Below are 21,316 nucleotides of genomic sequence, written 5' to 3' on the forward strand. Positions count from 1 at the left end.
CATTTATTCTTTTGTATGATCTTTAGCCTGTTGGACTCTATACCCTCCCAGACAAAGTGCCACACCCTCACCAAATTGATCCTCCCTATCATTGCAATATAATTTGTACCCTGATATAGCACTGCCCATTGGTTATCCTCCTTCCACCAAGTCTCTGAGATGCCAATTATGTCTCTTTCATTCACTCCTATATACTCTAACACTCCCACCTTATTTCTTAGACTTTTGGCACTGGCATACAGACATTTCAAAGTGTGTTTGTTTGTAGAAACAACTTGCTTTTCAGTTGATAGGGATAATTTGGAATTCTTTAGTTCACGTGATTCTTTACTTATAGGCACTTGGACTACGTTTGCTTGTATTGGAACCTCTCTGTTGGGATGCCCTAACTCTCCTGTTTCATTAGTTTCCTTCAAAGATACATATTTCTCCAAACCATGCACTGCTGAGTGATGTCGGCTTTTGCCCTTTTTCTAGTTTAAAAGCTGTTCTATCTCCTTTTTAAAAGTTAGCACCAGCAGCCTGGTTCCACTCTGGTGAAGTTATCCCACTAACTCAACTCCTTCCAGTTATACCCACGAAATGCCCCTAACTTATCCGGCCGGATAAGTGCCCAAATATTAATTTAACTGGAAAACTGAGTTATCCAGCTCAATGCTTCTGAATATGGACCTCATAGAAACATGACAGCAGAAAAAAAAAAAGGACTGTATGGCCTATCTAGTCTGCCCATTCGCCCAACTAATTTGGCTTTATAATTCCCATCACTCCCTCGGAGATCCCCTGTATTTATCCTATGCTTTCTTGAATTCAGATACCTTTTTTGTCTCCATCACCTTCACTGGAAGGCACTTCCATACATCCACCACCCTCTCTGTAAAGAAATATTTCCTTAGATTACTCCTGAATCTAACCCTTTCACCCTCTTCCCATGACCTCTTGCTCTAGAGCCTCCTTTCCTTTGAAAGATCCCCATCTCCTGTGCATGGAAACCGTTGAGATATTTAAATTTCTCTATCATTTGTCCCCTATCCCGCCTTTCCTTCAAGGTGTACAAGTTTAGATTTTTAAGTCTATCCTCATATGCTTAAGAATGAAGACCACTGAACATTTTAGTAGCCAGCCTCTGGACCAACTCCAGAATTGTACACAGTACCTAAATGAGGTCTTACAGGGCCCTATACAGAAACAATATCACCTCCCCTTTTCTGTTGACCATTCCTCTCCCTAAACAGCCAAGCAACTTTCTGGCTTTTGCCGTTGCTTGTTCTGTGCTCAGAAAAATGTCACCTTTGATAGTGGTACTTCTCCCTTGGGGTTTTTGCATTCCAAATGCATTACTCTGCACTTTTTAGCATTAAATCTTAGCTGCCAGACCCTAGAACATTCACTGAGCTTCACTAGATCCTTCCTCATGTTTTCCACACCTTTCTGGCTACCTATCCTGTTGCAGATTTTGTCATCATCGGCAAAAGGACAAACTTTCCCAACAATCCTTCTGCTATGTCACTCACAAAAATGTTGAAGAGACCCAGGACTGATCCTCCAGGCCCACCACTAATAAATGCCCCCCTCCTAAGAGTAAACTCCATTTACCACTACCTTTTGTTGCCTCCCATCCAGTCAATAACTCTAGGTTCCATACCAAGGGCACTCAATCTATTTAAATAAAAGTTTCCTGTTTGGAACCATGTAAAAGGCCTTAATGAAATCCAAGTACATTATATCTTGCTTTCTCCCTAGATGCACTCAGCAAACCAGCAGGGAAGCATTATCCAGACTGCTAGACCTGCAATACTAATTGGTTCTACTGGTTCACCAGAATTTTTCTCCCAAATTAGAGTGTTAATAACAATCTTTATTAAATTCTATAACATATGCTTTAATGAAATCCCCAAGGATTTCTGCATTTTCAGTACTTACTTTATCATCTGCAGTGGTCCGGGTTAAATTTTTTCTGCCTTTCAGTACTGCACAACACCTGCAAAATATATCCCCCTTCTTTCCAGATATGCCACTAGCTCCAATAGATATGGTATTGAGTACCAACACAAAAAGCCATCATTTTTTTTTTCAAAGTTAAGTTATTCGGTTCTATAGTGGACAGTGTAACAGGTATTGCATTTTACAATCATTCAATATGTTAATTCATTTATGATATATATGAGATCATGGTCTCCCTTCTTACTCCAAGGTAAGGTAGTGCTTTGTCCCCCCCTTTTTTTTTTTCTTACAGTATTAAGTACAGCTCAACTGGAGACTCTGGTTTGTTAGCTCGTTGGTAGCAGTACATACAGTACCTAAAAGTTCCGTCACAATTCTGCCGTACTGATACGAGCACTTTTTATGACTTAGGGCATAGAGTTGGTATGCGGAGGGCATGAAGGGGAGGAAGAAGGCCATAGGAGCTTGGCTGCACTTTATTTGCTATTTTCTTACCTTGGGTGCCCAAAACTCACTCCCTTAAGAGATTCCGTTTTGTTTTGCTCTAGAGGGGGTTTGGGGTCCAATTAGTGACTGCTTACATGAAGAGAGACCAAATCTGTTTATTTTGATCCTGCTGGTTTCTAACTGATGCCGTGATATTTTCCATCCCTATGAAGTCCCCCGGCTTTGGAAAGCCAGTCTTGAGTAGAGGGGCCCAATCTTTTGATTTTCAGGTTTGGGCTAGTGCCATTCTTCCTCCAAACAGTAGCTGATGTACTAATTTACACTGTGTGCCCAAAAAGCCCAATTTGTGTTGTCATATCCTGGGGAAAGACAGTTTAGTTATAACTCAAGTTTAGCTTCGTGGTTTTGTTTAGCCAGGGTTTTATATTTTTGCCTGTAGGTTGTCTTTACTAGGCATTCCCACTACAAGCAGAAGAAATCTGCACTCTCCCCAATACTGGGGTGAAAGCCACATGAAGTGGCAGTGCGTGAAGCAGGCTGAGTGAGCTCCAAGCAGCTTCTAAAAATCTACTCTTGGTAAGCAAGATGCACATCAAAGTGAGGAGCTGTTATGCTGAGGGGATCCATACAGGGCTGCACAGAGCTACGATTCATTAAAAAACAAAAAAAGTCTTTAACATTAGAGATGATAAACCAACATGTGATTCAATTTAATATGGGAAGTGGAATAAAAACATTTTTTTTTAGATGATCAAAAGGATACTGATTTATTAAACACTGAGAATTTCCTTCTTAAAACTGTGTAGCAAATCTCTGCCAACCTTGAAACATCCTAGCCTCTAACAAGCCTGGAATGATGCAGTTTTTTCCCTGACCACCATACAACTAACTGTCAGCTGCAGCCTGGGCAGCACCTCACAAATAATACTTCCTAATAATTCAGAGTATACCTTGTTTGACTTCCAGCTGACAGACTGCTGATAAAGGCATGGGCGCCTGCCATGCAGAAGTGAAAGTTAAAGAACTGTAGCTAATAGTATACATTTGGCATAAGCACAGTATTATTCCAAAGAATAAAAGTTCACTGCCTTGGGTGTTCATTACTTGCTGGATTTGTATTGCTGTTACTGAAAATCTTATGAATCCATTTATGAAATTAACACTTTGCACCTTGAATATTAATCACTCTTAAATCTTTTCTTTACTTCATCAAGGTGCCTTGGGAAAAATGTTTCATTATGCATCTAATTATGGACTAGTTATTGGATGCTCTATTGCCTGCTTTGACTGCGAACTCATGTCACTCAAAAAATGTTATTTGCAGGATTGTGGAACCTAAGACAAATGAATAGCACCGCCTAAATGTACACCCCTAAATGTAGGTGAAATTTCAGCTGAAAAATTAAGGACCCTAAGTTAGGGTAAAAATAGGCACCTAAATTTAAGTGTTCATCTCTTTTTTAATATCAGCCTCTTTCTAGCTGAAATTTCACCTACATTTAGGGGTGTACATTTAGGCATGCTATTCATTTGTCTCAATGCAGGACCTAAATTTGGTGCTTAGTGCTGAAAATCAGTGGTAAGCTCGTAACCTTTATTCCTTGCCCAAATTCAACCACTGTAGCCACACACTTTTTAGGCTCCTAAATTTAGAAGTCTAATGAAACTAGGCACCTAAATTTAAGGACTCAACCCTAGTAACATTTCAAAAGATCAATTTAGGATACTAATTCCCAAAATTAGATACCTAAACCCTGGAGTCAAAATTCAGTGCCACTTTGCCAGATAAGTGGCAGAGGCTGAAGGCAGAAAATTGGGATTTTGTAGAGGAACTATTTATCCAATGCTAACATAGCTGGATAAGTAGGGATATTTAATAGGGATGTGCATTTGTTTCATCCGTTTCCTATACAAGCATGTAATATGAAACGTATGAAACATATGAAACGAATGCACATCTAATTGACATGTAATGGGAAACGTATGAAACGAATTAAACGAATGAAACGAATGCACATCCCTAACATTTAAACTTATCCAGCTATGTTAACTGAATAAGGTAGACCTCAATAGCAGGTCTAAAGTTAGCAGGATAAGGCTTATCTGGTTAACTATCAACTTATTCGGGGATATTCAGCAGCATAGCCATGATGCAGGTGTTCTCCTAGGACAGCAGGATGTTAGTCCTCACATGTGGGTGACATCATCCGATGGAGCCCAGCACAGAAAACGTTTGTTAATGTTTCTAGAAACTTTGACTGGTAGACTGAGCATGCTCAGCCTGCTGCAATCAGCGCGTCCATGTGAGGTCCCCCTTCTGTCTCGTAACATAGCAAAAAGTACGAGCGAGAAAATAACATAACAAACCGAAGGTGAACCCAACATCATGGGAAGGCGGGCAGGATTCCTGAGGACTAACATCCTGCTGTCCTAGGAGAACACCTGTTACACGTAAGCAACTGCACTTTCTCCTAGAATGGTAGTCCTCACATGTAGGTGATTACAGAGCTCCAGACTGCTCCATTCGACCAGAAAGATCCACAGTAGCCAAACAACGTGCCAACGAGCACAACACAACTGTGGCGCTATGGGAAAAACAAGGGCGGTCTGGTCCCACAGAGAGCACGATGAGAGACAGTTGGGTTCAGGACTGGAAGAGATTGCGCAGGACAGACTGGCCAAAAGTGCTGTCCTGGCGACTATCCCCGTCAAGGTAATAGTACGCCGCGAAAGTGTGGAGGGAACTCCAGGCCGCGGTCCTACAAATTTCAGCAACAGGAACCACACACAGATGGGCCACTGACACCGCCATAGCCCGCACAGAGTGAGCTTACACCCTGCCAGACAGCTGAAGGCCTGCCTGCTCACAGCAGAAGGCAATGCAATCCTCTAACCAGTTTGACAAGGTTTGCTTCCCCACTGCTGCTCCCAGCCTTTTAGGGTCAAAAGACACAAAGAGCTGGGTGGACTGCCTATGGGTCGCTGTACAATCCAAGTAGAAAGCGAGCGCCTGCGTGCAGTCCAAGGTGTGGAGAACGCATTCCCCTGGGTGGGAATGAGCCCATGGGAAGAACGTGGGAAGGATAATTGACTGGTTGATGTGGAAAACAGTCACCACTTTAGGGAGAAATTTTGGATGTGTATGCAGCAGCACCACAGGATCATGGAAGAATTTTGTGTAGGGAGCATAGGAGACCAGGGCCTGGATCTCACTGACCCTGCGAGCGGAAGTGATCACCACCAGGAACATGACTTTCCAGGTGAGGAACTTCAGGTCATAGGACTTGAGAGGCTCAAACAGATGCTGCATTAGCCTGGCCAGGACAAGGTTAAGATCCCTGCAGTCCTTGGGCATCGAGGATACCAAAGCCGATATCAAGGGTTTAGGAGATCCGAAGAGCTTCTCCATTTTGTCTAGGCACGCCCAACGTCCTTTGGGGGTCATTTGGTAGCACAAACGACACTCCTGGACGTTGTGCGAGGGCCCCAAGCAGAGGATATACACCTCATGTGGACCCGTGATGGACATGGTCACCGTCGAAAACTGAACGACACCATCGAAAGAGAGGATGACGCGCAGCTGATGACAGACGGGCACCACGGTGCAGAAGTTGGGAAGAAGAACGAAGGCAAAGCCAAGGATATCTACCGAACGGAGGAACCAAACGTGAAGGGGGACCCAACGCAGAAAACCCCCCAAAAAGTTAAAAAAAAAACCAACTCCTTGAAATTGATCTCCACTACCGCGGAAAAGAAGAGACTGAAGGGGGACCTCGCGTGGACACACGGATAGCAGCAGGCTGGGCAATCTCAGTCTGCCGGTCAAAGTTTCCCGGGCCGGGTTCCATCAGATGATGTCACCCACATGTGAGGACTACCATCTTGCTTGTCCTAGGAGAATATTCCTTGTAAGTTAGTTGGATAAGTCTTATACTACTAACTCACTTAAACATTCATATTTCAATATATACTCCTTTGAAAATTGTCCTTAAACGGTTTGCTGCCCTAGAGCTCCTTTTTCTTTTATCTTGTGGAAGGAAATAAAAATGGCAGTGAGCAACCCAAACATACGGATCAAAATGCATGGACAGCAATTTCTCACTCCTGCTTTGTGTTGTTAAGCCAGTTACAGACTCAGTTGCTCTGCAGTTACAAAGGAACCGCAATGTGTCCCTTTTATGGTGGCAGAAATGCCAAGATTACTGGGTCTGTGTACCACGCTATGCAATGCCAGGATGGATGCTGGCACTTCAGGTTCCATTTGGGAGATGTGAATGGCACAGGACTCTACTTGGTAAGCAATCTGAAAGAAAATGCTCAGGGTCAGATTACATTTTTACTTCCCACTGTTTAGGTCACACAGAAGGGATTTTTACCAACATAAAGCCAGCTAAAAAGGTGATCTACAACTTGATACAATATCTGAAAGAATTTTGTTAACCGTTGTGATGGCGAAACCGAACAACGGTATATAAAACTCGACAAATAAATAAACTTAGATTGGGGAAAATGAAAGAAGCGAATCGTGCTCCAAATGAACAGCAAGGTTAAGTCTGAAGCACAGTTGCACTAGAACTAAAATCTGAATTTCAAAACAGCAGCAAAGATAATTGGCTCTGTTAAACTTCTGTGCCAGTGGAGTACTGTAGGAATAAATTAAATCTAAAAGTGAGACTAAACTTTTGAGGATGCATCACAGCACACAAAATGTTCAAGCTTCTGTCCTTCCCAGGACTCTTGTGATCCATAAATTCCATTTCAGGGCTCCATGTAACTTACCTTTGACCACCTATGCAGCGATTAGCAAAAAAAAAAAAAAAACAAGCAAGCAAACAGATACAGGTACATTTAAAAATACCTTTTTTGAGATGGTTGCATTAAAGTTGAAACTTTATCATCAAAGAATTTCTTCATTGCGAATCTGTCTAGTGCCTGGTCAGCACTGTGAAAACAGACAGAGATGCATCTTGTTATTCTGAGCGCATCATGCCCTGTGTGTATGTAAGCAGCAACTCATCTGCTTTGCCTTTTTAATGTACAGTACAGAGAACCCCCACATGACTGTAAGAGACAAAGTACTCTGCAACCATGGAAAAAGAGAATAAGCATTCAATAGAAAAACTGATATCCCCAGGAAGGTTGGCACCTTGCCACCAGGCTGTTTGGGGTGAATGAGTATCTCATCAGAATAGAAACAATATAATAAGCAAAAAAAACATCTCCAGTGATTACATTTTAAGGAGCTTTTCAGATGAATTTAGGTAGCCCAAGTTTTCAGATGAAAATTAACCTCAATTTAGAAACCTAAATTTAAGCCTGCAATTCCATTTTCCTAAATTTAGGCTCCTAAGGGGCCAATGTACTAAGCTGCCAAATCACGATACAGTGCATTAGTGGCACAGAACTCGTGTTATCTGCCCATATCGCAGCCTTGCACAAAACAAATCCAGCGCAACACGAGCATAATAGTAGCACGCTGCATCTCATTCTAATGTCAGTCTTTAAAAATGGCACCTGCTGATCCGCAGCTTCCCTTCGCTCCTGTCAGCTGTGAAAGTGCGTGGGGAAACCTCCGCGGGATGCAATAAAATGTGGTACTCAGGGACTGCAGTTTAGTAAATCTCGTGGGAAATATATTGTGATAAAATGGTACAAAAGGGCACTGTGGGTTATAGTACACGGGCTCCTAGTGCTGAAAACCACTGATGAGCAGTGGTAATTTCCTAAAAAGTAAGGTATCAGCTCTGGGCCAGCAGCAGCCTCCACCTGCCTTTTTTTCTCAGTGGGAAAAAAAAAGCCGGTTCAAAAAGGTTCCAGGTTGGTGACCGGGCAGAAAATTACCGCTGTGCTAAGCAGCTAACTTTTTGTCTTTGCCCTAACACTGCCCCCTGTAGCTGCCCTATTTAGGGACCTAAATTAAGGCGATCAGCACTAGCCAATTTTCAAAAGGAGCCAGTTTGGGCTTCTAACAGAAAATTGACCCATATATTATTAATGGCTGTGATACAACCTTCAATAAATGTTTATTCAGATGCAATGCTTGGTTTGCATGACTCTTACTCAACCTCTGTGTTCCTGTAAAATCTTCTCTTCAAAAAACAAATGTCTGTCATGTCTGCATACCACAGAACACTAAATATTTGGTCCAAGATTAGTTTTACTCTGATTGCTGGATTTTTGTTTGGGCACAAAAGTTCTACCACCACTAACGAGTCTTACTGTAAAGTACTTAAGCACCCTATGCCTGGGAGACAATATTTTGTCATGTTAATATGACCGTGAAAGCAAGCACATGAAACGTTTGTCCTTTAATACACTCTGTTCCACCGTGCAAGCTCCAGAAACAGGAATATGACGTACCTCGCAGACACACTGGTGAAATGCATATAAGATGATATCACAACGCCTATCCTTCCTTTGCCACCCTGGGGGAAAAAAAAAAAAAAAAAAAAAAGAGTTAAACATGTTTTCTCATGATTTTTAGGACCTCTGCCAAACCCCATTTCACAAATAAGGTGTGGCTTAGTACTGTACACACAGAGAAGGTCAACAGCTTAAGCTTCTTTGGTAAAAACAGTCAATGGTTATTTGTCACAATTACCTTTTCTCTAGTGTGGTCAATAATTTTTATTTTTATTTATTTATTTGTGTTTTTCTATACCGGCATTCACGGAAGTTCGTATCATGTCGGTTTACATAAAACAAGGGGTGAGCAATACATTATAACGTACATAGCTAAAACGTAAGAGTATACATTACAAAAGTATAACAAGTGCATAGAAGAAAAAGTTACAATAAAACAGGGGTTATTCTAACTGGGATTAGAGTTAGAGGAGAGATAAAAAGTTTAACAAGAAGTAAAACCTTGTAGTGATTGGTTGGTATTGTCTGTTTCAGTTTAATAGAAGATGCTCAGTGTTGCTGCATTTGATGGAAGTGAATCATTAAGGGTCCGGAAATGCTTTCATGAACAGCCATGTTTTAAGTCTCTTCCTGAAGGTTGGAAGACATGGTTCCTGTCGTAATTCTAAGGGGATTGAGTTCCATAGTGGGGGACCTGCTGTGGAGAAGGCCCGATCTCTCAATGTTATATGCTGGGTAGTATTGTTGTGAGGTACTTGTAGATATTCTCTATATGCTTCTCTGATGGGTCTGTTGGAGGAGTGTTTTTTGAGAGCTATTTGTAGATGGAGTGGAGCCAGTCCATGGATATTTTTGTAGATTGTGGTGAGGAACTTATGAATTATTCTGTAGTGGATTGGTAACCAGTGAAGGTCTTTGAGGACTGGTGTAATGTGATCTCTTCTCCTTTTGTTTGTTAGAATTCTTGCTGCCGTGTTCTGTATCATTTGGAGAGGTTTAGTGTGGGATGATGGGAGGCCTAGTAGGATTAGAGTTGCAGTAATCAATTTTCGCAAATATTATTGCTTGGAGCACTGTTCTATAATCATGGAAATGAAATAGGGGTTTTATTCTTTTTAATACGTGCAGTTTGTGGAAGCAGTCTTTGGTTGTTTGGTTGATAAACGATTTTAAATTTAGCCGGTTGTCTATAGAAACTCCTAAATCTCTTACTTTTGAGATTTGCAAGTTGGCTGGCGGGTTTGTAGTGATTTTGCAATTATCTGGAGAGATTAGCATGAATTCGCTTTTTGATTGGTTTAGAATAAGATTTAAGCTGGATAAGAGATCGTTAATTTCTTGAAAACAGTTTTCCCAAAGTTCTAGAGCTTTAGTGATGGATTCTTTGATGGGGATCACAATCTGGACATCGTCGGCGAATATGATAGAATAGATATGATAGAATAGAATATGATAGAATATGATAGAATAGAATATGATAGAATAATAGAATTACATGACAGGTCCTATATAAACTTCCCATACATCAGTTTTGGAAGGCGCTTTCTTTTGAAGTCCTGATGACTTGCGTTAATAAGAACATACGATTGTCATACTGGGTCAGACCAAAGGTCCACCAAACAAAGCATTCTGTTTCCAATCCAGGTCATAAGTTCCTGGCAGGATCCCAAGGAGTACATAAAAGATTCCACATTGCTTATCCCAGGAATAAGAAGTGGACTTCTGCAAATCCACCTTAATGGTTTATGGACTTTTCCTCCAAGAACCTGTCCAAACCTTTTTTAAATGTAGCTACACTAATAGCTTTCACCACATCCTCCGGCAACGAATTTCAGAGCTTAATGATGAATTGAGTAAAAAAAAATATTTTCTCTTATTAGTTTTAAATGTACAACTTATTTTGTGTCCCCCTAGTCTTTGTACTTTTTGAAAGGGTAAACAATTCTCTCGTTTACTTGATCCACTCCTCTCATTATTTTATAGGCCTCTATCATATCTCCCCTTAGCTGTCTCTTCTCCAGGCTGAAAAGTCCTAACCTCTTTAGCCTTGCGTCATAGGGAATCATTCTATCCCCTTTATAATTTTGATTACCCTTCTCTGTACCTTTTCTAATTCTTTTTTTTTTTTTTTATAACTTTTTATTTTGGACTAAATACATAGAAACAAACAGATACATAGAAATGACAGTAGAAATTTATTTATTTATTTAGAAACTTTTATATACCGGTATTAGTGGGGTCATCATACCGGTTCACATCTTAACTGAAAGCTTGGAGAATACATTTCAACAGGGAGGGAGAACTGGGCGAGGGGTTAACCAAATACAGTATGGAAGGATAGATTAAAAACAAGAAAAACATAACAAGAGCGTAACAATTTACAAGGTAATTATCTCCTTAATATAAGGAACTGGATGGACCAAATGGTCCATCCAGTCTTCCTAGTAAGCTTATGATAGTAAGTACAGGTCACCCCAAACTTATCAGTTTCCCAGATCATAAAAGTCAGGGCCCTCGTTAGTTGTTTGAATTCAGTTCCCAATTTTTCCCTTGCTTATCAATTTCCCACACTGTAAAAATTAGGGCCCTCATTGATTGCTGTTGAATCCAATTCCCCATTATGCCTTGCCGTTGAAGCAGAGAACAATGTTTGAGCTGCATCAAAGTGTCAGTCTTATTGGTTAAGGGTAGTAACCACCACATCAGCAAGTTACCCCTATTCTTGTTTCTCCAGACTGTAAAAGTTGGGGCCCTCATTGGTTGCTGAACAAATCAAATTCCCCTGTTTCCCCTGCCATTGAAACAGAGAGTAATGATGGATTTGCACCAACAATATCAAGGCTTATTGTTTAAGAGTAATAATCACCACACCATCAAATTACCCCATGCACTCTTTTCTTCATTTCCATCCTTCAACCTTTAGGGATCCACAGTATTTATCCCATGCCCTTTTGAAATTTTTTCACTGTTTTGTTTTTCACCACCCCCTCCGGAAGGGCATTCCAGGCACCCACTACCCTCTCCATGAAGAAATATTTTCTGACATTGGTTCTGAGGGCAAATCCTTGGAGTTTCACTTCATGACACCTAGTTCTACTGATTTCTTTCCAATGGAAAAGGTTTGACATTTGCACATCATTAAAACCTTTTAAGTATCTGAAGGTCTGTATCATATTATCCCTGCACCTTCTCTCTTCCAGGGTATACATATTCATATCCTTCAATCTCTCCTCAGATTTCTGATACTGACTCCACATCATTTTGGTAGCCCTTCCTCTGGACCGCCTTCGTCCTGTCTCTATCCCTTTTCAAATAAGGATACCAGAACTGAACGCAGTACTCCAGGTGAGGCCTCACCAAGGGCCTGTACAAGGACATACCACCTCCATTTTCTTATTGGTTATTCCTCTCTCTATGCAGCCCAGCATTCTTCTAGCTTTAGCTAACGCCTTGTCACATTGCTTCACCATCTTCAGATCACCAGAGACTAACACCCCAAGATCCCGCTCTATGTTCGTGCACATCAGCCCCCCCCCCCCCCCCCCCATCTCATACAGCTCTTTTGGATTACCACATCCCAGAGCATAACTCTGCAGTTCTTGGCATTCAATCCCAGCTGCCAAATCTTTGAACACTCTTCAAGTTTTCATAGATCACTTTTCATTCTCTCTATTCCTTCAGATCTTGGTATCATCTGCGAATAGACAAATTTTACCTTCTATCTCTTCCACAATGTCGTTCACAAAGATATTGAACAGAATCGGTCCCAATACCGATCCTTATGGCACGCCACTTAACACGGATCTTTCTTCAGAGTAGGTTCCATTTACCATTACACGCTGTCTCCTATTAGTCAACCAGTTTGTGATCCACTCCATTACCTTGGCGCTCACTCTGAAGCTTCTTATTTTGTTCACAAGTCTCCTATGTGGAATGGTATCAAAAGCTTTGCTGAAATCAAAATAGATGACATCCCGTGCTCTTCCTAGATTCAATTCTCTAGTCACCCAATCAAAAAAAAATCAATCAGATTTGTCTGACAATCTTCCTCTGGTGAATCCATGCTGTCTCGGGTCCAGGAACTTACTAGATTGTAAATAGTTTGGTGTCCTTTCTTTAAGCACTGTCTCCATTAATCTTCCCACCATAGAGGTGAGGCTAACCAGCCTGTAATTTCCAGCCTCCTCTACCACTCTTATGAAGTGGGACCACAACCCGTTCTCCAATCTCAAAGCAACACTCCCATTTTCAGGGATCTACTGAACAGGTCATTTAGTGGACCTGCCAAGACAACATTGAGTTCTCGTAGTATCCTGGGATGTACCTCATCCAGCCCCATGGACTTGTCTACATTCAGTTTTCCTAGCTCTTCGCATATACACTCTTCTGTAAAAGGAGTTGTGTCTAGCCCATTCCTTTCTATGGTCTTGTTAACCAGCAACAGTTCTTCTCCAGGGACTTCTTTAGTGAAACCAGAACTGAAGTATTTGTTTAATATTTTCGCCATTTCCTTGTTTAGCTCTGCACACTGCTCCTTGTCACCTTTCAATTTCACTATACCACTTTGGGCATTTCTTCTCTCTCTTATATATCTTAAAAATGTTTTGTTACCACTATCTCTTGGGCAATCCCATCTTCCACTTGACCTTTGGCTTTTCTGATTTCTTTCTTTGTCTCCCTCATTTTTAACAGGTATTGTTTCCTGTGTTCCTCTTTTTGGGATCCTTTATACTTCCTGACCGCTGATCTTTTTGCCTTTATTTTTGAAGCCACTTCCTTTGAGAACCAAATTGATTTTTTTCCTTTAACTTTTGTTTACTTTTCTAACATATAGATATGTTGCCTTTGCAATAGTTCCTTTTAATTTAGCCCACTATTGTTCCACTTTGCCCATTTTCTCCCAGTCTTCTAGTTCTTCCTCTAGGTACATCCCCATTTTGTCAAAGTCCGTATATTTGAAATTCAGAACTCAGGTCTTGGTGTGACTTCTGTGTGTCTTATTCACAATATCTAACCATACCATCTGATGATCACTTGTATTTAGGTGGGCACCTGTCTGTACAGGATTACTCCATCCCTTGTGGGATCCATTACCATTTGTTTGAGCATAGCCCCTTCGAGAGGATCCACTATCTCTCTACATCTCGCAAATTCCACAGAAGGGATACTCCAGTCTACACCCGGCAGATTAAAATCTCCAAAGAGCATCCTCTCTCTCCTATCCCACTATTCCTTCAAGGTGTACAGGTTTAGATCTTTAAGTCTATCCCCATATACTTTAGAATGAAGACCATTGAACATTTTAGTAGCCACCTGTTAGGAATTGAGCCGTTGGCGGTGGCTTCCTCAGAGAGGAGCATGATGGGAAGCACGCTACATTATGGCTCCTCTCCCCTGTCATACTGGGCCATCCCTGCTGGAAGTTCCCGCAGTGAGAGCGGGAACATTAGAGATTTAAATGCCATCTCTGCTGCACTTCCCTGCCTCTGCCTCAGGCTTGTGTAGTGCTTGGTTTCTCTGTCGGTGAGTTTTTTCATGCCTGCTTTGACTCCTTGACTGGACTTTGGATTTGCTTTGCCTGCTGCCTGCCTCGACCCCTTGCTGGACTTTGGATTTGGTTTGTCTGCTGCCTGCTTCAATCCCTTGCTGGATTTGGTTTGTCTGCTGCCTGTCTCGACCCCTGGCTGTACTTTGATTTGGTTTAAATGCTGCCTGCCTCAAACCCTGACTGGACTTAGGATTTGGTTCATCTGTTGCCTGTCTCAAATCCCACAGGATCGAGCCTCATCACTCCTCTACAGGCACCGTTCGGTCTCCAGTTGAGGTAAGGCTATTACTTCCTTCCTTGGATCCACAGAATCACAACACCACCTTCAGCTGGTTTATATCCTTTTGAAGGTGCAGTCTCCAGAATTGTACACTATCTAAATATGGTCTCACAGGGACCTATACAGGAGCAATATCACCTCCCCTTTTCTGCTGACCATTCCTCTCTCTAAACAGCCAAGCATCTTTCTGGCTTTTGCCATTGCTTGTTCTGTGCTCAGAAGAATTTCACTTTAAATACTGGTACTTCTCCCTTGAGTTTTTGCATTCTAAATGCATTACTCTGCACTTTTTAGCATTAAATCTTAGCTGCCAGACCTTAGACCATTCCTTGAGCTTCACTAGATCCCTCCTCATGTTTTCTACTCCTTACTGGCTGTCCATCCTGTTACAGATTTTGTTATCATCGGTAAAAATAAACCAAACCTTTCCAGACAACCCTTCCATTATGGCGATCACAAAAATGTTGAAATGAGCCGGTCCAAGGACCGATCCCTGAGGCTCACCACTAGTAACAACTCCCTCCCTCAGAGAAAATGCCATTTACCTCTACCCTTTGTCACTTTCCACTCTGCCAGTTTCTAATCCAGTCTGTTATTCTAGGATCCATACTAAGGGCGCACAATTTATTTATAAGTCTTCTGTGAAGAACCACAACAAAGGCCTTGCTGAAATCCAAGTATACTACATCTAGCGGTCTCCCTTGATTCAATTCTCTGGTCACCCAATCAAAGAAATTGATCAGATTCATCTGACAAGATTTACTTCTGGTAAAACTATGCTGCCTGGAATCTTTCAATCCACTGGATTCCAAAAATTGCATGATCCTCTGTTTTAGCAGTGATTCCATTAGTTTGCTCACCACAGAGGTCAGACTAACTGGTTTGTAGTTTCCAGCCTCCACATACACCCTTTTCCAGTCTTGCAGAACTACTCCAGAATGTAAAGAAGCATCGAAAAGGTCAGCCAGCAGAGCTACCAGGACATCTCTAAGTTCCTTCGGATGTATCCCATCCAGCCTCATCGGCTTATCTACTTTAAATTTAGTTAGCTCCTCACAAACACACTGTTCTAAAAATTGATTGAGATTTACCTTACATCCAATATTATTTAGGTTTGTTTCATGTGGTCCTGCTCTAGGTCCTTCCATAGTGAATACCAAACAAAAATATTTGTTAAGCAATTTTGCTTTTTCCTCATCAGCATCTACATATTCCTTCTCTTCTCCTTGGAGTCTCCAAATGCCACTTTTGCTCGTCCTGTGTTACACTAAGGAGTAGGTCTAAAATAGTTTACCCTCTTATTGGTTCATGGACCAGCTGCTTCATGCTTTCATCTAGAAACTTTACCTCTTTACCATGTCCTGATGTGACATTTACCCAGTCGATACAAAACTAATTAAAATCACCCATTATTGCTGTGCTGATTTTGTTAGCTTCTCTAATTTATTTTAGCATTTCATTGTCTGTTTGTTCATTCTGTGTGTGTGAAATTGAAATGGAATGCATTTGAAACTCAGTTGTGGGAAAACTGTTGCTGTGCATTGAAGCCTACCCAGCTAGCGGTGCCAAGACTCACTGCTCCTGCCACTGGCCTGCATAGAGCACTCAGCATCCCCTTCCCCCGCACCCCAGAGACATCTTTCACAGGTTAAGCAGCAGTTCCACTGCTTCCCATACTCAGGGATAAGGCGTCTATGGCCTTCCGTGTTCAGTTTTGGGCAGCTTTTAAATGAATATCTGCCAGCCCCGAGCCAGGCAATTTTTTGAGGAAGATCCGTTCTAGGATCATGATCCACAATTCTATTTTTTAAAAATTCACAAATAAAATAACACAAATGGCACCATAAACAGTGGAAGTAAGATAGCTTGTTTTTTTTTTGTTTGATTTATTAGGAGGGGGCTTGATGAAATTAGAAGATAGGATTTAATGATTCAACTCCAACTAGAAAAAAAAAATACAAAAACACAAAACTTCTGCCTCTGTTTATGTCTCCTGGCCAATGAACGAGGTGCAGCCTATAAATTATGGAAAAGCTATATGATGGCACGTTAAAGGGCCAAATGAAGAATGGCTGCCTGAGCCACACTTAGCTTATTCTCCCTGATCAGATGAATTCTAAGGCCTCCCTACCCCTATCTACCATAGATCAGTATAAACACTTTAGAAAGCAGGTTCAACAGGCCGCTAGCTACCAAGTACGTGGGCGGTTTCCCTGTGAAGTGAAGCTGGTGTAGGGTGCGCATGCTAAATGTGCCCGTGTGCTCTGTGCACCTGCTGTGGGTGGCCAAGCATGGAAGAAACAGCGCCCGACCATTTGAAACTGCCAACGCAGGTGCGCCATTTACTCCCCCCAACCTTAACACTTGTCCTCTCCTCCGTTCCAGAATGGTCCTGTTTAATCCAACTAACAGTCCACGCGCTACAAAAGCCCATGCATGTACATTCAACCGGATTGAGTGAGGGTGATTTTCAGATACATAATCTACCCTTTCTAAACAGCTTTGAAAATCGTCCTTTCTACAAGATCCTACTAATTCCACCTCAAATGGAAGCTGAGAAGCTTCAGCCTGTGGCAGGATGGTTTCGCTTTGTTCAATTAATTTCAGTAAACTGCCTTTCTATCAAGGAAATCAAAGCGGTGCATTCAAATTCACAGGTGATGAATGTAGGGAAGCCGTGGCTGGGTTGTGCTGGCTGTTTTATCCTAGCTGGGCTGATGTCATTCAGATCTGAAAAGGCAGAGATGGAATTCAGTTTAATGTGAATTTTTGGGGACTTGGGGCTACCCGTTCTCTGTATGCCATTTCAGATAGGGGATGAAAGGCTCAGGTGGAGGTCCTTCCCATAAAAAAGTTTCACATGAGGAGAACGGCAATCGGGTAGGGGCAACAATCTAGGGCACTGAGAAGCAGGCACGGATGAAATTAGAAGGCCTGACAGGACAGTAATAACGGAGGTATGCAACCAGCTCCTAGGAAGTGAAGTGCTGAGTGGGAATCATCCCGTTATTTCAGCACTAAGGAGAGAAAGCCACCAAATGAACCTACACAATATATATGCTGAAAATAAAGTAATTTTTCATGGAGGAGATATGCCAGAGCACAATCAGTGAATCAGGGAGGAACGTGCCAATACTAGTCATGGAGGGAAAAGTTGCCAGAGACAAGCCATGATCTGCCTCAGGAAGGAAAATATATATTTGAAATACTCTTTAGCAATAGATGGGGTCATGATATTAAAGCACTCATCTATAAAGAAATGGACATAAGCAGTCCCATCTGACTAGCATGCAGTCCCATAGCAACCTGCATCTGGCCAAGCCATTAAGACTGAAAGCACCAATGTTCAGGCACTTGATTTGAGGCAAAATGTCCTCAAAATTTAACTGCCATATGGAGAATAGAGACATGTCCACCCACATGATTAGGGTTGCCACCTGGCTCCAAATTTTCAGGACAGACTAATCCAGTCCTTTTACCCCATTGTATACAGGGAACTTGTAGTCTTTTTTTTCTTAGGAAATGCAATATGAAAGTCCCTGCATACAGTACGACAGGGCTCCCAAATCTATCCTGGGATGCACAAAGCCAGTTGAGTTTGCATTATAATGAGTTTCCAGGATATGCAAATTTATCTCATGCATATTCATTGTGGATATCCTGAAAACCTGACTGGCTATGGGGTCCTTAGCAAAGGTTTGGGAAGCCCTGCAATAGGGTAAAAAAGCCAGGACTGGATCAATCTGTCCTGAATATCTGGAGCCAATTGGAAACCCTACATATTTTATTGCCAACCTCACAACTCCTTTTCTAGGACTGATCTCATATTTGGAAGCAAGAGTCTGATTCTAGTGGTCTAAACTGCAAACAGAACTAAACTGAGACAATGCAATGTTTGGTGAAAAAGGTGATAAAACCTTTATTTAAAAATAAAAAGTTTCCACATAATTAATATCACCTCTGTATACATGACACTGTTGTATTATTCCTGTTAAATATCCAAGGTGCCATGCATCAGTAATTGAATCCAAATAGCAATGAGTGCTAGATTATTTTCAGCATATACACTCACATGTTTACTCTCACTCATACATGCTCATTCTACTACTTGACATTTCTGTAACACTACATGACATGCAAAGCACTGTACAAACATACAAAAAGACAGTCTCTGCTCTATAGAGCTTACAATCTAATAAGACAAAGATACAAGACAAGAGACTTGAGGTATTTCATAAATCAAGACGATGGTTAAAAGGAACAGAAAGTTAGTTAACAAGACTAAAAGCAGACTATCAGGCATAAGATTTAAAAGCAGTTTCAAAAGGGTGGGTCTTTAGATGGGTTTTAAACAAGGCAAGAGAGGAAAGCATGACGCACCAGTTCAGGAAGACAATTCCAAAACACACGGCGCAGCCAGGTGGAAAGCACAGAGTCTGGAATTGGCAGTAGAGGAGAAGGGCACAGATAGAAGTGACTTATCCGACGAGCAGAGTGCATGAAGAGAGAGATAAGAGGAGAGGTAGTGAGATGCTGCAGAGTAAAGGCATTTGTAGGTGAGAAAGAAGAGCTTGAACTGTATGTGGGAGCAGATAGGGAACCAATGCAGTGACTTCAGAAAAGGGGTTAGTTATATGAGCATGGGACTTTGGTGAAAGATAAGTCATGCAGCTGAATTTAGGACAGATTGCAGTGGAGAGAGATGGCTTGCCAGGAGACCTGTGAGGAACATGTTGCAATAGTCTAAGCCTGGAGGAGATGAGTGTTCTAGCAGTGTGTTCAAAAAGGAAAGGATGGATTTTAGCAATCTTAAAAAGAAACAATACATTTTAGCTGTGTTTTGGCTATGCGTAGAGGAGAGAGAGGAGTTGAAGAGGACTTCAAGGTTACGGGGTGACGAGATTGGGATGACGACCGTGTTATCCACAGCAACAGAGAAAGGAGGAAGAGGGGAGGTGGGCTTGGGGAGAAAGATAAGGAGCTCCATTCATGGCCATGCTGAGTTTCAGGTGGAGGCGGGATATACAGGCAGCAATGTCAGACAAGCAGGCTGAGATCTGGGACGATTTCTGGTGAAATTTCTGGTATAGAGAGGTAAATCTGGGATCCATCAGCATAAAAATGATATTGAAAGCCAGGAGAGGAAATCAGAGCACCAAGGGAATTAGTATGCAGAGAAGAAGAGGACCCAGGATGGAGCCCTGAGGCACACCAATTGATTTTGGAATGGCAGTAGAGGAGGAACCACCAGAGGAAACATTTAAACACCAGAGTAATTCGTTTAAAACTAATGAGAGAAAATATTTTTTACTCAACGCATAATTAAGTTCTGGAATCCATTGCCAGAGGATGTGGTGAAAGCTATTAGCATACCTGTGTTTAAAAAAGGTTTGGACAAGTCCATTAACAATTATTAAAGTAGAGTTGCAGAAATCCACTTCTTATTCTTGGGATAAGCAGCTTGGAATCCTGCCTGGTACTTGTGACCTGATTTGGCCACTGTTGGAAACAGGATACTGGGCTTGATGGACCCTTGGTCTGACCCACTATGGCAAGCCTTATGTTTTTATGAAATGCTAAAAGTGCAATGGGAGATTGTCCCGAAATCCAAGCAAGGAAAGCTGGTGATCAACAGTGTCAAAAGCAGCAGACAGGTCTAGGAGGATAAGGACAGATAAAGACCTTTGGTTTTAGCCATAAATAGGTTATTGGAAACTTTGGCAAGGGCTGTTTCAGTTGCATGTAGAGGGCAAAAACCAGACTGAAATGGATCAAGAACAGCTTGAGATGGAAGAAAGTCAAGACAGCAGCGGTGAACAGCATGTTCAAGTAGTTTGGAGGCAAAAAGGAGAAGGGATATGGGACGATAGTTGGCAGGACAGGTAGGATCCGGTGAGGATGTTTTAAGAGTTATGATTATAGCACATTTGAAAGCAGCAGGAACAGTAGAGTGATAGACTGAGGATGTGACAGAAGGGATGTCTGCAGTGGAGATGGAGCCGAGGAATCGGGTGGGGACAGGGTCAGAGGAACAAGTAGTGAGTTTGAAGCAAGAGAGAAGACGAGTAATTTCCTCCACTGTGACTTCAGGAAAGGAGGACAGAGTGGCGGCGGCCAGGGGAAGGGTAGAGGAAAGAAGTGGGGGCAAAGCAAGTAAAGGTGAAATATTTGAGAGCTCAAGACTAATTTTGTGAATCTTGTCATGGAAGTAGACAGTCATAGCCCGGGCAGAGAGAGGAGAGGAGAGGAGGGAGGCGAGGGAAGTTTGAGGAGGGAATTGAGAGTGGCAAAGAGATGGCAAGGGTTGGATGTAAGAGTTTGTCAGACAGACATAGTAGTCTTATTTGGCAAGTGCGATAGCATACTGGAAAGTGGTCAGCATGAATATGAAGTGTATGAAGTCTGCATATGCACAGGATTTTAGCCAGAGATGCTCTGCAAAGTGGAAGCAGGAACGTAGATATCAAATTCTGGGGCAAGCCAAGGTTGGGGCTTTAGTGCACCTTAGAGGACAGGTAAGAGGTGTGGCAAGAGTGTATAAAGCTGAAGAGAGTATAGTGCTATAAGAAGAAACTGCTTCATCAACAGATTCAGACAAAGTTGGGGAGGAAAGGAGAGATGAAACAGCAGTGGAAAAGATGCAAGGGTTAACAGCTTGGAGATTCCTAAAGGTGAAAGAGGTGACTGGACGAGTCTGTGGGGGAGGGTGGTTTAATGCGAAAGTTATCAGGTGA

General features: G+C 42.0%; 1 protein-coding gene across 2 annotated transcripts in view; it reads right to left on the minus strand.

The window, feature by feature from the left end:
- TNS3 (tensin 3) overlaps window positions 1-21,316 on the minus strand; it is a 592,547-nt gene that overhangs the window by 356,715 nt on the left and 214,516 nt on the right. For both annotated transcript variants that reach the window (XM_029589689.1, XM_029589690.1), the window contains exons 9-10: window positions 8,752-8,816; window positions 7,250-7,333 (exon numbers count right to left, since the gene is read on the minus strand). In XM_029589689.1, the coding sequence (XP_029445549.1) occupies window positions 7,250-7,333; window positions 8,752-8,816 (149 nt within the window). The remainder of the gene's footprint in view (window positions 1-7,249; window positions 7,334-8,751; window positions 8,817-21,316) is intronic.

Source organism: Rhinatrema bivittatum, chromosome 2, assembly GCF_901001135.1.
Source record: "Rhinatrema bivittatum chromosome 2, aRhiBiv1.1, whole genome shotgun sequence".
In the NCBI taxonomy this organism is placed as follows: Eukaryota; Metazoa; Chordata; class Amphibia; order Gymnophiona; family Rhinatrematidae; genus Rhinatrema; species Rhinatrema bivittatum.